We start from the raw sequence: 15,331 nt of genomic DNA on the forward strand, positions 1-15,331 counted from the left end.
ACTCCATTTTCCGTCTCAGATTTTGCCTCCGCTCGCTGCGAAGAAGTCTTCCGTCGTCTCCTCATTTGTTGCCTTCTTTTTCTGCTCGCTACGTCAGCAGCTTTCATCTCGTCATGACCTTAAGGAGCGCTCGCCGCTCACTGCAGCAGAAACAGATGATACATCGAGCGAAATTGCTAAATTTAAGAGCAGACGGACCCAGAGACAACGGCAGGAATATTGCGGTGGTCGCGTGCGCTGCCCGGCGGTCGTTGTGCGCTCTGCGGCCATGAGACACCACAGTCTTCCACTCGCCCTCCTCCACTATCACGTGGTCGTTGGGCTTCGGACCTTTGGCTAGCTCGGCCTCGTGCTTTCTCTTTTCAGCCTGCACCTCCTGCCTCCGTCGATCGCGTTGCAGCTGCCTCTCTTTGTGCAACCGCTTGGCCTCCAGCTCAGCATGCTGCTTGGACGCGAAGCCGCTCGCCGGTCGCCACAAGCGCTCGCTGTCCAAGCTGCTGCTTCGCTGACGTCCACCAATCCCTAGGTGCGTCACTGGCGCTACGATAACTCGAGCTGTCGCCGCCATCGGCCGAGTCGACCCGTGCGACGGAGGTTCACCCGGCACTTCCATCAACTTTTGTAGCTGTGATTTGAAACGGCGGACCTGCTGACATGTGTAAGGGATTTCAAAGGTCGTGTTTTGTCCAATCATAAACTGTATCTCTATCTATTTAAAACCAATTGCTGTCTGAAATTAGACATTTTAAAGAGATTGCCTAAAAATCGGGTTTGGACAAAAAAAAAATGGAGAGCCGATGCCCCCGATTTTGTATGAAGATCCGCCCCTGAGTGCTCGCTTGGCGAGCACAAAGCTGAAGGCAACGCAAGCTTGTGCTTGACCCGAGGAGCTGGCGTCGTACAGAACGTGTTGCAAGCCCTGCTCCACGGGTCTACGATCCGGGTAAGAACTGGATATTAATATCCAGAGAACTTCAATGTCAGGATAGACTAAGTCTCTGAAATTCTCTGGATTTTATTAATCCAGAGTTTCTCCAGGGACGACATTCGACCTAAAGAAAAACTGTAACCTCGCACGGGATTCATTTCGCGCTGGAAGAACACTCTTCTATAATTGCCTGAGTAGAGATTTATTAAATTCACCCCCTTGTTTTTTCTACTTTAAAAGAGAGATGTGTTTCACCCAATCTTCTTCAAGCAACATTCACTGGATGAATAGGTTTTGATGTTACCCGTGCCGCCATAGGCAACAATCTTCTGTGTTTTTGTGGATTTTGGTTATAATTTGAAAAATAGATTGTTTGACCATATTCGAATTGACACATGTGAGGAGTAACGGGCCGACTAATATTTAATCAGTATTTCATAGGGACTCCATTCGGAAGCAGCTTTTTTTAAAGGCAGGTGTTAAGGGCCAGGATTATTTACATGGAACTTTACACGATTAAGGTCAGGATTAATCCTGGACGTCAAATCATATCTTATTTCAGTAGACATATGGGGAAGATACGGGAAGATTCGTTGAGGACGAGTAAGATACCTAACGTGTGACTGTCCTTCTTCCAGGATTAATCATGTACGTTTCAGGATTAAATTATGTTTTAATAATAAGTACAGTAATGTTAGTAGCTTTTTATAGAATTAATCCTGGAAATTCCATGAATAAAATTCTGGAAAGATCTCTTAAAGGCTATTATCTCGTCGATCGCATTGAGTTACGTGCATGACAGGCTCAAGCTCTCCATTCCTGTGCTTCAGTTTACTGAGATCGCTCTTTATTCTGCAGGGTCAAAGTTGAAATGACATGTATTTGGGTTTTTGCAGGTCTTGAAAGGCAACCATCCAGCTAAAGCTACATTTAGACCCGCGTTTGTGCAACTTCTTGTTTCTGCGTTGGCTCCACCTGTTCTTCTTCGTGGGTTTGCTGCATATCTTCATGTTGAGCAACAGCAGGGCGCTTTTCCTCAGTGTCATCTTGTTCAGCACTGCCCGATGGATGTATGGGCAGCAGATGACCTTTCAGCATGTAGTAGAAAAGCTCGAAACGACGCTTCGTGAGAGACGCAACGCTAATATCCACGGGGTGTCCAGTAGAGACTTGCCTAATGAACATCCAGCAGACGTAAACGCCGCAGCTGAAACCATCTAACTGGATGGGATTGTTTTGAAGGATCACGTCGTACTCGGTAAGTCCACCAATCTTGAGGCTGTTAGCAACAGCGTTGGCAGCTTTAATGTACGGACGTTGGTTTAGCGGGTCGTAGTAGTAGATCCGCTTTGCATGAGCTTTTACAACAACGCAGCACCAATGAAAATTCGAGAAGTTCAACGGTAGCAGTACCGTATCGACGCCATCTTCACGGGCCATCTTTATAAGTCGTTTACGTGTGTTGTGGTCAACCATAATCTTTTCGGTCCGCGTTCGCTTGGATCTTGCTACTGCTGACTGAAAGCCGGCCAATCTGCACGAAGAATAATCCTCGCAGAGCCGAATGCACAAAGCCCTTATCGAGGCATCTGTTAGCCATGTTGGAGGGGAAGCTCTGTAGAGCAACGCATATTGGAAATCAGATAGGTTAAGAAGGCCCTCGATTCTCTTCTTCGGGTAGGTGGACAGGATTTCGTCGGCAACGGAGGTCGCAATTGCGTGGTACTCAGCCGGTAGTGAAGGACATCCTTCTTGTACGAGCCACTTATGCGTATCCAGTCCAAGTTTCACCACTTGCATAAGATTATGCACTCTCTTGAAGGTTTCAATTTGAGCTCGCGAAAAATTGCCCACAACTTTTATCCAAATCGTCTCCATGGATCCTTGAAGTTAAATAGATCCGGTGTCTTGGCTGTTTTGGGAATCATCTATGGATATGGCATGGTTTGCTGTGTTCGACACCGGAAGGAGCTTCATACAAGCATCCAATAGCTTCTTTGGGAGAATGTAGAGCGGGTCCTGGATGAGAACCGGATTTTTCAGGATTTTGAACTTAGGCTTTTTGTTCTCGGCCTCGCCGTGTTTCATAAGTACCCCAGACAAACGCCTTTGTGTCTCCATCAACCCCGGTTGCTCACGGTCCAGAGAGTTAATTAAAGCGGTCAAAGTTACCTCTCCTGCGACCTTCCGCCCTGCTTCAGGGGCCTCATACCACTTTCGACCTTTGTTTTCGCCGGCGCTGGTCGTTTTCTTCTGTTTTTGAGGTCGACCCACCTTTTTGGCCTTGGGATTGAGCCGAATCTTCACCTTCCCACTCGATTCGAATGCTTCTTCACCTTCGCTCGAACTAATGTTGAACTCTGCCTGGATGTCATCTTCTGTGAAAGTACGTACAGGGATCTGTTTATCTGCATCCTCTTCGTCTCCATCAACGCACTGTTCATCGCCTTGCCATTCATCCCCACCTTCCGAATTACTCATCGGTACACTTTTCCGCTGGCGCACGTTCCTCCACTGATCTAAAACGAACTGAAGCATTTCCTCAAACTCCACTTCGTTCTCTATATCCGCCATTCCATTAGCGATAAGGTGAGTGGCCTTCACCGCTTCGCGATATCGTTCTGAGTGCGTCCTCAGTTTTTTTTTGGTCGATCCACGTTCTGCATTAGTAAACTTCTCATAACTGAACTGTTTAACCTTATTCAAAAGGCCCAACGAACAGGTCCACCTAGACAATCGTCCACAACCCATGACAACATAATGCAAATGTGCAGTATTAGTATAAGTACAAATGATGAGTAAATGTATCGAAATCATGGAAAAATCCTGGATTCGCCAAAACAAATCATGAAAAATCATGAATCATAACTATTTTACCTTTCGTCGATGCAATTCCAGGGGATAACTGGACCCATAACATTCGCGTGCTTGCGGTATGCGATTACATGGCAACACGGAAGGCACATCGACAAGGAGAAATCGCAGTCACATCTCCAATTATCAAATCGTAGAATGTGCTGCGAGAAAACTCCTCCAACGACCACGTGACCAGCATCGTCGGGATCAACAGTGATTCTGTACACTGCCGCCTTTGACAACGCGGTGGCGTACTGGTGTTCAATTTGTTGCGCCACAAAGTGAGCTGTAAATCGTAGCACGTGGTTCATCTCCTCGTCGTAATTGCTATTAACAAACTGTCCAATTCGGGACAATCTGTACTTGTACTCGTTTTCAACCCGGCGATCATAAGCAATCAGAGCCTTTACACAGCCTGCCATACTCATACTTCCATCGACCGCGTCCTTCCGTTTTCCAAAGAAATTCTCCAGTCGATTGTTAGTGTGATTCTTAAAGTGAGGCAGTTTCGATCGTAGATAGTAAACCCATCCATCTCGACAGGAATCCCAATTTTTCTGAAAATAATTAAAAAAAAGCCAACCAGACCAATGCGCTGACACAGTCCTTTCAAAGACTCGTGTGCAGTCTTGTACTGTTCTTCACAAACCGCGTATACCATCTTGTGAATAGCACCGTCGATCTGACTTGCATCTTCGCTTGAAACGTTTCCAAAATTCTGGCCTCGCTCGCATCTCTTTAAGGTATTTAATCACATGAAAGTGACAAATGAGAATTCGCGCCTCGGGAAAATTTGATTCTAGAACGCGAATTTCATTCATATCCTTGTCGACGACAAGGACTCGAAGCATGCTAATTCGCGTAGGATGAGACCTTTTGAAATGGTCTATGGCCCTCTCCATGTGCCAGTCTCCATTGGCTTCGATTAAGGACTGCTGCACCACTGCCCCCTCTCCAAATTCATTCATAGCCATGAACGTAAGAAGCTGGTAATTGTATCTAGAAATAGTTTATAAAAAATCCTGCTTAATCATGTAAAAATCCTGGACAATAAACTAATGCAGTACCGGTTGGTCTTGTGACTGCAATCAACAAGCAGAACTTCGCTGAAACGACTGTAAATACGGCGCATATGTGCTGAAACAAGAGATATCACACCGGTCTCACCAGCATCCGTTTCAGACACTAAACAGACATTTTCTGGGTCTGCAGCTGCAAATATCGCAATCTCCCGAGCCGTTGCGTCGTTATCGTCCAAACTGAAAATGCTAGAGCCGTGGTCACGAGCCAAGTTGTCGACGTCTACCTGGATCACGTTCTGATCGTGTTCAAGTAGATAATCGTAGATCTTCGAACGTTTTGCGCCCACAGATAGCATTTCTTGCACTCGAGCATCTACGAGTGGATCTGCGACGCCCCGAGATGCTGGATAAGTAGCGAAAGCAGCTGGTGACACTCTATGGTTGTGCACGAAGGTTCCGTTTTTCAGTTGGAGCTCACCACGTGATAAATTCCACTGGATTACGAGCCGGAAAGGACAGTCAGTCAAGCGTATGTGCTGCCGCGGCCTGCTTCCTTCACTGCGTGATTTCCGCTTCTTCCAGCCATGAGTGCAGATATATGTTCGTTGGTAGGGGTCAAATTGCTCTGGTACCAACTGCGAATCGTCTCCTCCCTTCCTTGTCTTCTTTAGGCGCTTGTTCCTCTCTGCTCTTGACATTGTCTCCTTCACTGGTAACACTTGCATCGTTCTCTGGCAGCAATCGGCAAAGTAGGTTTGCCATGCCTCCGAGCTTGTGTGCCAATTCACCGGCGCTTTAACAGGTACAAGAGCCAATTCTGCAGTAAATCCCCCATCATCCTCTTCCTCTCCACCATCCGATTCTGAACCACGCCCTGATTTTACATCCTCCACGTCGGGATAGTCACTTCCACGGTCGTTTCCAGGGATGGCGGGACCGCCACCGGTTTCCAGCGGATTGTCTTCTTCGTTACTAGCCGCTTCCGCAGCTTCAGACACTCCAGACACTCCAGCTTCTTGCGTATCACTTAGCCCAGGACCTCGAAGTCGTGGAGAGAGACCCCTGTTGCCTTCACGCGCGCTCCGGGCGCTTACATCGCTTCCGCCGACGTTACGCGTCATCTTATCGGGAAGCGGTAGAAACGCGAATGAGAAAAATCCGAAGTTATACATTTCGGAAATAGGCGAATCGGGGATTTTATTTTACTTTCAATAATGGACTGACCCATGATTGGAATCCTGTACTAATCCATGTAAATAATCATGGCCTCCAACAGGCGCGTTTTTTAAAGGTGCAGCTAACACTGGAAGTTGCGGTCTTTCAAATGAAACTGGGAGCCTGGCATAAGTTGCAGGATGTTCTTCTTTTTGGGGTAGTGTGCATGGGTTATTTTTAATAACCCATGCACCCGCCCCCTGGATATTTAGCTTGTTTTCCGCCCAACTTGCGTAGTGCTGACAAACAATTCACATTATAAGCTCTTTCAAGTCTCGTGTTCTTGCTCTCACTATCGCTTCGTGGGTATCTTGGATAGATCAGAGAGAACAGTTGTACCTAGTAGCGTAGTAGTGGGGAGAGAGATAATAAAGAGACGCCACCGTTGACCGTCATGCCGCTCTTTGCGTCTTCGATCAACCCTGCAACGGGCGCCAACAGAGACGTCTCCTGTGGACCCTCGGCGACATCCATGTCCAGGTCCCCTATCACAAACGTGTTTGGTTTTGGGTCTGCTAACTCTGTCGGCTTTCTTCTGGGTTCAGAGATGTTGGCAGTGCCGTGTGGGCTGAGAAAGCGTCGGATCCGTTTGGCCGAGTCAAGCGCACAGCGCAGTCCTTCGCGCGAAATGGCGACGTGGCAGTCGCGTCTAAGTGGACCCTGCCTAAACCACCAAGCCGGCTGCTATTTCAGTCCCCGCCTGGATTCCACTCCAGGTCACCTGACGAAGGGCCGCTGTTTGGTCCATCGACCCAGTCAAGAACGCTGTTTGGAAGCTGTGGCTCGAACTCCAGTGGAAACGAAGCGCCACAGAATGTCGGAGGATTCGCGTTTGGGTATGCCACCCTCAGCACCAAGACCGACGCCGCCTTTGGCACTGCTAGTACTGATTTTGGTGGAGGTGCGGGTCAGGGCAACACAACCCCTTTGTTTGGCAGTGTCTCCGTGGATTCTGGTTTTGGGGCAACTCGAACACTGTTTAGTAAAGCGGGTAGTTCTTTGGAAGCCAGCAAAATGGGTATTGGCTCCGGAGGAAGCTGCACGGTGTTTAAAGCAGGTAGCAGCGCTGCGAAACCGCCTCTGGCGCCGACTTTAAACCCATTCGCGACGCCGACGAAAAAACAAACTGGGAAATCTTTCGGCAATCCGTTCGCACCACTAAGCGTCTCGACGTCCAATCCGTCCGCATTGACGCCACAATCATCAGGAGGAAGTCCTTTTAGCAGGAAGGTGGCTGCAAATGCAACCGTGAATCCTTTTGCAGTGAAGGTGTCTGCAAAAACGACTGTAAAACCCTTTGCGATGAAGGCGACTTCGAAAGTGTGGGTGGACCCCTACTGCTGTGAAAACACCTTCGGCGGAATTCGAGACGTCCCGTCTGCTGTGCCTGGTCGAGCAGCATCTGTGAAGTTTAGAAGTGGGCTACGTCCAGATTTCAACACGGCAGTTAATCCTTGGCGTTCTTGTTTTCAGCAGCACCAGCTCTTGGCTCCAACCGAGTCTTCTTAGTCACTACCTTCGATTGGACTGGTTGCGGGACGGAAAAAGAACCAAGTCCAGGAATTCCATACAAGATGAAGAGTAGCTCTTCGGGTGATGCTTCCTCCTCACCAGAAGAGTCCTCTTCGCTTGACACCTTGGTAGCATCTCCCGATACTGATCCGTACGCTTCCGGGTCATGCGGCGCAGGGCTTATAGAACAGAAGATCAAGCCTGCAATCGCTAATCCGCCCTCTTGTATCAAGCTCAAGGTGCTTAATGATCGATCATCAGTTGCGTTGAGGTGCTCGAAGCCTCGTCAGCTGCAAGATTTGCAGCCCGGCTTGGCATTGCCAGACAACATTTGCAAGCACTCCCCGTGAGATTGATACTGCCAAGACTCCCGATTCGCAAACCGCATACTCCTCCGTCGAGTTCTCGTTCAAGACTACCGCAGGCCGACGTGTTTCGGTTCGTAAGTTCGTTCTCCCGCCTGGCCATTTCTTCGAAATCGTTGAGGAACTGCGTTGGGCCTAGTCCAATACTGGCGACGGGCGAGAGCACAAAGATTGGCGAGATTTCGAGTGTCCAAACTGCAGATGCATAGCCATACGCTGACCGCGACGCAATCCCAATTCTCCATCGCATGTTTGTCCTGCGCTTCTAAACCATCAGCAAGTGAGCTCCAGCGACTCGCTGAGAAGAAGCTTGCCTGCGTGGAGAATTTTGTGATTGGTCGTGGTGGTTGTGGGAAAATCACCTTTGTCGATGCTGTGCTTGGCGAACTCGTAGCGTTTTCCCAGGGAGAAGTTGTTGTTTAGCCGGATAGCAATGTATCGGCCGAGTGGACGCAATAAGCCAGCGATCGTTGAACTTCATGGCATTGCCGCTAAAGAAAACGAGCCGCACGCAACGGTGCCTTTTTAAAGCACCTTGAAACCCACACGCAGGAGATGGGCGCCACCTTCGTTGGATACGAGGGACCGGAGACTGGGAATGATGGCGTCTGGAGTTTCCGCGAGAACAAAGCAGGTATAATTAGTAAGTAGCAGTAGATTAGGCGCAGAACACGAAAAAAATCGCGAAAAGTAGAGAAAAAGTAATAGCGTTTGCCGTGTTTGGCTTTCAATGCGCAGATATAGTGCCAAATCTGCCTCCGACATTTTGTCTTGAGATTCTTCTTGCAAAACCTTAAGCACGCCAGTCGATGAAAGTCGAGCAAAGGTGCATCAGTTGACTCGCTCGGTACGTCTCCACAAAGCTAGTTTCACGTCCAGTGACTAGATGCGAGAGTCCGCCAAGAAATTCTGGTTCCAGTTCAAGAGGCGTCGAGATTGCAGACGCATCATCCGCCAACTCGCGCTCCTGTGTGTAAGACAGAAGCGATCGCAGCTGCACCGCCTGAGCGGCCAAGGACACAATCATCGACGACACACACGTTTGCGCCAGAAGCGCCTTCTTGTCGGACTCTTTTGCCGAGGCGTCCCGAGCGCGAGAAAGCTGCTGCGAAAGCAACATCACTCGCTGGAGAAACTGGTCCTCGTGGTCAGCTTCCAGTCCTTTTTGCTGCTCAAGACGGAGGTATTCCAGCAACAAGCCACCTCCAATGGTATCCACCCTGTCACAGCTCTTCCACTGAGGGACGTATACCGCCACAGGCTCCAGCTCTAACAGCAACTGCATCAGTACGTCCTTTTCGTTAGCGAAGAGACAGGACATCGCCACGTGCGAAATTAGACAAGCGTGAGCTTCCTCGTAGTGGCGGGCAGCCATCCAATGTGCAATTTCCTCGTGGCGCTCCTGCTTAGCAACTGCCCGCACCGCCAGCGCTTCACTAATCCATTCCGGTGGGAGGGTTAAGCGCTCACAAAGCAGTTCCCGCTTGGCAACGTCGGATGCCAATACATCTGCGTTGCGGAAGAGCAGCTCACGGCAGGTGTTCTCGCGCTCGATAACGTCAGAAATGTTTAGCGCAACATAAACGGCATCTTCCCACAGACCAGCGCCCTCGAGTTGCCGGATGAAATTTTGGTGAATGTGCGATTCCCACTCTCGGTCAAGCTTGTAGCCAATGGCACGAAGAAAGCTGTGCAGGTGCCACGACAACTCATAGTCCAGATGGTGCGTGCCTTGGCTCATGAAGCCACTTGGTGACAACACTTTGCAAAGCGAGGCAGCATCTTCTATATAGAGTTTCATCAACTCCATGAGTACGTCATCTTTGTCCGTGTCGACAGGTGCAAACTTTGACAACGGGGTTGACGCCAGCTGCTTTCTGACTGCGTCCTCGTAAAGCGCCATAACCGACTTAAGAGACGTCGCAGGGCCACGCTTGTACCACAAAAATAAAGCAAGGCACGCGATCCACGACATGCTAAAACCTTTCTGCGCAGTCAACACCTCGACACTACCAGCCAGGATGCTGTAGATAAGAACCAGCGTTTTGTCCATGAATTCCAGCGACCCGTTCTCACTCCATTGAGCCATTTGAGTCTCCATCAGATTGCGAAATGCATTGCCTTCGTAAGATGCTGCCTGTGCGAGCAGCGTTGCTAAACGAAAGTCTCCACACTCTAACGCCATCTCAGACGCTTCCGCGACACGGTGTTGGCATAGAAGTCGTAGCACGCCTTCTGTGCAGGGGTTGCCGTCAAAAGCAGCCAAGTGTTCTGTATCGTCCAATGCAGTCTCGAACCACTGCGAGATGGCTTCACGACGGAGGTCAAGAGTCTGGAAGGTGTCCAGAGACTCCACTTCATTGGGACCGTCCCGGGACGCGAGAGGGTAGAACGTAGAATCCGGTCGGCCACCTATCTTAGCGCCATGCTCTTGGCCCCACAAAGCCTGAATCAGCTTCCAAAGAAGCAGAGTGCGCTTCTCTCTCGGTACCTTTATAGCTCGGTCTTGAACGTGGGCGACATACTTGTGCAAGCAGCTCATCAGCAGATCGCCAACAGGAAGTGCGTACTGAGCGGGGACTTCCGATCCGTCTCGGTCAATGAAATCGTTTGGGTTTCGTCCTTGCGAAGTGTACTCGTAATGCAGCTTCAGCCCATCATGGAGATCCGACTTGCTTGTTTCAGAGAGACGGAGGGGGAACTCGATGCAAACGCGACGACCATTATTTTCCACATCCGAGTATTTCTCCGAGCGTGAAGTGAGCCTTCCCAGGTTCACCAGCTCACCGTTTGGCCCCCACGAGCAGCGAAACGAACGGGCCATGAATATACCTCCATCGACCTGGTTGCGCACGACTTTTGCTTGCCCCTGGTTCGACGTCTGTAGCATCATTTGGTACGTAGTAGATTTATCCTCAGACTTCAGGTGGTCGGCACTGCTCACACCTAGAGGCTTCAAAGTAAACGGGATCACTGGAAACACCTCACTAGTAGGGCGCTGGTCCTTCTTCATCACTGTCATATCCTCCTCAACGCTAAGATCCATCTTAAACTCTGTCGCAGGCTTAATACTGTTCGAGTCATCAGACGTTCCAGCCCACTTGTCACTGAGGGTAGAGAGGACATGGCGGGCTCCGAATGTAGCAACAGCATTGGTGGTGGCCACCTCGCCAGCAAATATACCGGACTGGCGAAAGAGTGCACTGCGGTCGGCCGAAAATGTCACTTTTCCTCGACTAACCGCGGGCCCACGAGTCATTTCAGGCTTTCGCGCCAGGTGGTCGGCATTCAGCAGCTTCTTGCCGGTCGCGTCTCCGTGATCGTCCATGTCGACATTGTCATCGTCATCATCATCGAAGCCATAGCGACTAAAATGCTCGACACGAAACCGCCAAATGCCCTTCTCGATGGAATAATCCAGGAATGTGGCACCGATATCTTGAGTGCGCTGCTTCACACGTTCCTTGTACTTGTCGGGAGATGTCGACTTGCGCTGCGGCGGAAAGATACCCAGAAGCTCAACAATAGCGGGCTTGTTTAGACCCTTTCCTAGGGGGTGCTTCTTTTCGTCGTCTCTGTAGACAATCACCTCCTTCTTCTCAAAGTAAACCAGCTCGTCAAGGTCGAGATCACGTACATCCGTCTTACCGACCCATTCAACGGCACCCAGACCGCGGCAACCAACAGTAAATTTCTCCACTTGGGACAACTCGTGATCATTCATAGTCTGCAGCCGTTCGTACGACGGAATAGTGAAGTAGTCTTTGTTCTTCAATGTAGGGCACGACGTCGAGACTGGTGAAGCACAGCTAGTGCCATTCGCTTCAGTATCCTTGAACCCATCATCTTCAACGCGACTGGCTGAGGCCAAATACTCATCGTACGTCATGAAACGCTTCGGTGGCACGGTCTCGTCAATATCCTGGGCTTCCGGCTTCTTTGGCATGGAAGAAATCGAGACACGTTGGTCTTCACGGTTCTTGTCCTCTGTGCGATCCTCAATCACAACGACGTCAATTGAGTCCACTTCCTTCAAGTGCAGTCCTTCAATGGTACACGTGTCATGCACAATTCTGCCCTTCAAAACCAATTCAATGTCGACGATTGTGGATGCCGTTGACGTACTGCTCTCACGTAACAGCAGCTTCACTTCGGTCCTCGTTTCTTTCACCGTTTGATTCGGGTACAGACGCAGCGAGAAAGCCTTCTTGTTCATCTGGTTGCAGAAGCTGACACTGTACTTGCCATCGTCGCCAGGCTTCAACAATCGAGAGCGACCACTTCCGATTTCGTGAGCGTCACCATGGTCAGTATCAATGATCGGCACAACTGAGAGACGGGAGCTTGACCCGTTACCTTGAGCAGACTGTTGCTCGCTCTTGTCGATCACTAGTTTCTTCGTCGCCGAGTTGCGGAACAGAGACGATGTGAACTTAAATTCGTCTTCCTTGGTACTGCTGTCACCATTAGACTCCAAACCAGATCGAGAAAGAGCAGAAGGTAGCGCTGGGGACGTGAACGTTGAGAACCGGCTCTTGGAGCCCTTGAACGAGCCACGGATAAACGAAACCGGGATCGCATGGCGGTTGGTCACAGTTTGGCGTCGGGTAACTAGTGGTGGCTCCAGCGGACCTCTAGGGAGGCCAACGTCGTTTGCGAAGGCCGTCAAACGAGAAGACGCACTCAAGCCCGTTTTAATCGACTGAAGATCCAGCGCCGCCTTCACATTCTGCTCGACAAGCCCGGCACCAAACGATCCAGCACCGTACGGATTGACATCCGGGGCTGCCACCAAATTCTGTGGCTGTGAAGCAGCTGTCTGGGCTGGCTGCAGAGATTGTCCAAATAAACTCCCCGCTGTTCGAAATCCTCCTGTTTGAGCAGCCGGGGTCGAAGTATTTCCAAAGCCACCAGCGATAGCGCTTCCAAAGCCACCGCCACCGCCGAATCCAAAGCCAGTCGTTCCAGCGCTTGGGGCCGTGTTCGCTCCCCCAAAAAGAGACGATCCTCCAGTGCCCATAGTATTGCCAAAAAGTCCTCCTGGGGTAGTACTACCCGTTGTCGATCCGAAGAGACCTGTCGATGCAGGCTTAGCTGCTCCAAACAAGCTGGTCGTAGCCCCCGGTGTCGCAGACGGCGTGCTTCCGAAGCCGAAACCGCCAGTCGAACCAGTTGCTCCAGCGGTAGATCCGAAGAGAGAAGTAGTGCCTGTTGCCGGCTGTACAGGAGTGGCTCCGAAAGCACTGGGTGCCGCCGAAGCTCCAAACGCACCAGCTGGGTTACTACCGAACGCGCTAGTGCCCCCAGTGGAGCCAAAGCCAAAGGCCCCGGTTGCTGCGGGCTTCGGGGCAGTCGCGCCAAACGAGAAACCTGTTGAAGCTGGCGCTGGTGTACTTGCTCCACCGAAAAGTGAGGTTGTCGCGCCTGCTTGCGGCTGTGAGGCTCCAAAACCAAACCCGCCCGTAGCCGGTGCGGCTGCAGGCGCCGGCGAGGCTCCAAAACCTCCGAAACCTGTAGACGCTGCTGGCTTACCGAATGCGGAGGCACCAAATCCCGACGCAGCCGCAGGAGCAGTGGTGCCAAACCCTCCAAAACCGCCAGTCTGTGGCTGTGCTGCCGGTGCCGCGCTAAAACTGCTACCAAAACCACCAGTCGTTGAGCCAAAACCACCACCGGTAGCGGGTGCTCCGAAAGCTGGCGTGGCACCAGGTGCGGCGCCAAAAGCGCTGCTAGTAGCTGGCGCTCCGAATGCACCTGTAGCAGGATGGGCGGCGGCCGTGCTGCCAAACAGACCGCCGTTCGTTGCAGGGGTCGCAGGCTGCGATCCAAATCCACCAAATCCGCCTGTTGTTGCCGACGTCGACGTCGAGCCGAAAGAAGAGGACCCAAAGCCTCCAGCAGTAGATGTCGCACCAAATGCCGATGGCTGGCTGCTGCCGAATCCTCCAGTCGAGCCAAAAGCAGAGCTCGTAGCTGGCTGCGCGCCAAAGCCTCCAAATGCTCCAGTTCCACCTGTCGTTGCACCTGGTGCGGGAGCGTTCTGCGTAGCAGCCGCCTGTGCTGCTGCCGGGTTCGTACGCTTTAGGTAGTCCTCGTAACGTAGCTCTTCCGTCGATTTGTGCGCGAACGCCTGCATGCGCGAGATCGAGATGTAGTTGGCCGTGCCACCAGTTCCCGACGGCTCCATCTCTCGAGTAGGCTGGTACGTTGGTTGGCCCGTTCCGACTTGAACCTGCGCCTGCCCGCCCGCCACAGCTGCCGCTGGATGAGAGCCAAAGCCTCCGAACGCAGAAGTGCCAGTTGCCTGGGAACTAAAACCTCCCGTCGTGGCCGTAGATGTCGCTCCAAATGGACTCTTGGCTGCAGATGCGCCAAATCCGCCCGTCGTTCCACCGAACATGCCGCTGCTAGCTGGTGTAGGTGTACCGAACCCTCCTGTTGTGGATCCTCCGCCAAAGGCATTGGTCGTTCCTGCTCCGCTACTGAATGCGCTCGTGGACCCGAAAGGACTCGAGCTAGCAGCCGGCTTGGCACCGAACGGAGTGCTGGATCCGAATGCCGACGTGCCCGAAGATCCAAAGCCGCCTGTGGTCGCACCTCCGCCGAATGTCGACGTAGTTCCAAAGCCCGAGGTCGTCGCGGGGTTGGCTGCTGCGCCGAAGCCCGTGGAGGGTGCTGCTGAGGTCCCGAAGCCGCCGAAGCCTGTTGTCGTCGTCTGTTGCGAACCGAAACCGCCTCCAGTAGCTGGCGCTGGGGCTCCAAAGCCCCCGAAGGCCGGTTTGACCACTCCCGCACCGAAAGCTGACGTGCCGGAGGCGAATCCACCTGTCGTCGCGCCGCCGCCGAATGGGGACGCTGCTGCAGAGCCCCCAAATCCCCCGCTGGTACCGCTTGAGCCGAAGCCCCCGAAGCCGCCGCTCGCAGGTGCGCTGGTATTGCCGAACCCGCCGAACGACATGCAAAATGAAGGTCCTCGCCTTACTGCTGCTTATGAACTGACAGAGGCCGCAAAGTGCTTCCTCGACCTGCCGATTTTTTTCTTCGTACAGTTTGTCAGTGTGGTGCACACCACATACACACTTAAGTGCCCAGCTTTCTAATGTACTGTAGACTGCCGCCAAGCGGCGCCGCATCGCGGCGGTGGTGACAGGGTTTAGTCTGAGTAGCCTCGTATCAAACGTTTTTTGCATAATTGAGCAGAAACCGTATACCGGCTCCGGCGGGAAAGTTTGTCAGCTTTAAACCAATCTATTTACATGCGTACAGAGCTACCCACTGCCTACTTTGATTCGAAGATCTGCCTGTACACTATGTTCTTCCTCCAGCTCCGGGTACTCAATAAGTCCCTTGAAACTTAATCTTGGCGTCACCCCCGACATCGCGACGTACAGCTGTCCATGTGAAAAGCAAGACGTCGCCAGGTACAGTCCCAA

At 51.6% G+C, this 15,331-nt stretch overlaps 2 protein-coding genes across 2 annotated transcripts in view; both read right to left on the reverse strand.

The window, feature by feature from the left end:
* The window catches only part of PITG_11741 (uncharacterized protein), a gene marked incomplete at both ends in the record, with an annotated part of 1,761 nt that extends 1,148 nt beyond the window's left edge, over positions 1-613 (reverse strand). The window contains 2 exons of the mRNA XM_002901212.1: positions 3-118; positions 163-613. Coding sequence (XP_002901258.1) covers positions 3-118; positions 163-613 — 567 coding nt within the window. The remainder of the gene's footprint in view (positions 1-2; positions 119-162) is intronic.
* Positions 614-8,691: 8,078 nt separating this feature from the next.
* PITG_11743 (nuclear pore complex protein, putative) lies at positions 8,692-14,856 on the reverse strand (the record flags this gene model as incomplete). The annotated part of the gene is made up of 1 exon (XM_002901213.1): positions 8,692-14,856. The coding sequence occupies one exon, from the start codon at positions 14,854-14,856 to the stop codon at positions 8,692-8,694; it is 6,165 nt and encodes a 2,054-aa protein (XP_002901259.1).
* Between the last annotated feature and the right edge of the window lie 475 nt (positions 14,857-15,331).

This window comes from Phytophthora infestans, genomic scaffold (genome assembly GCF_000142945.1).
Source record: "Phytophthora infestans T30-4 supercont1.22 genomic scaffold, whole genome shotgun sequence".
NCBI lineage: Eukaryota > Oomycota > Peronosporomycetes > Peronosporales > Peronosporaceae > Phytophthora > Phytophthora infestans.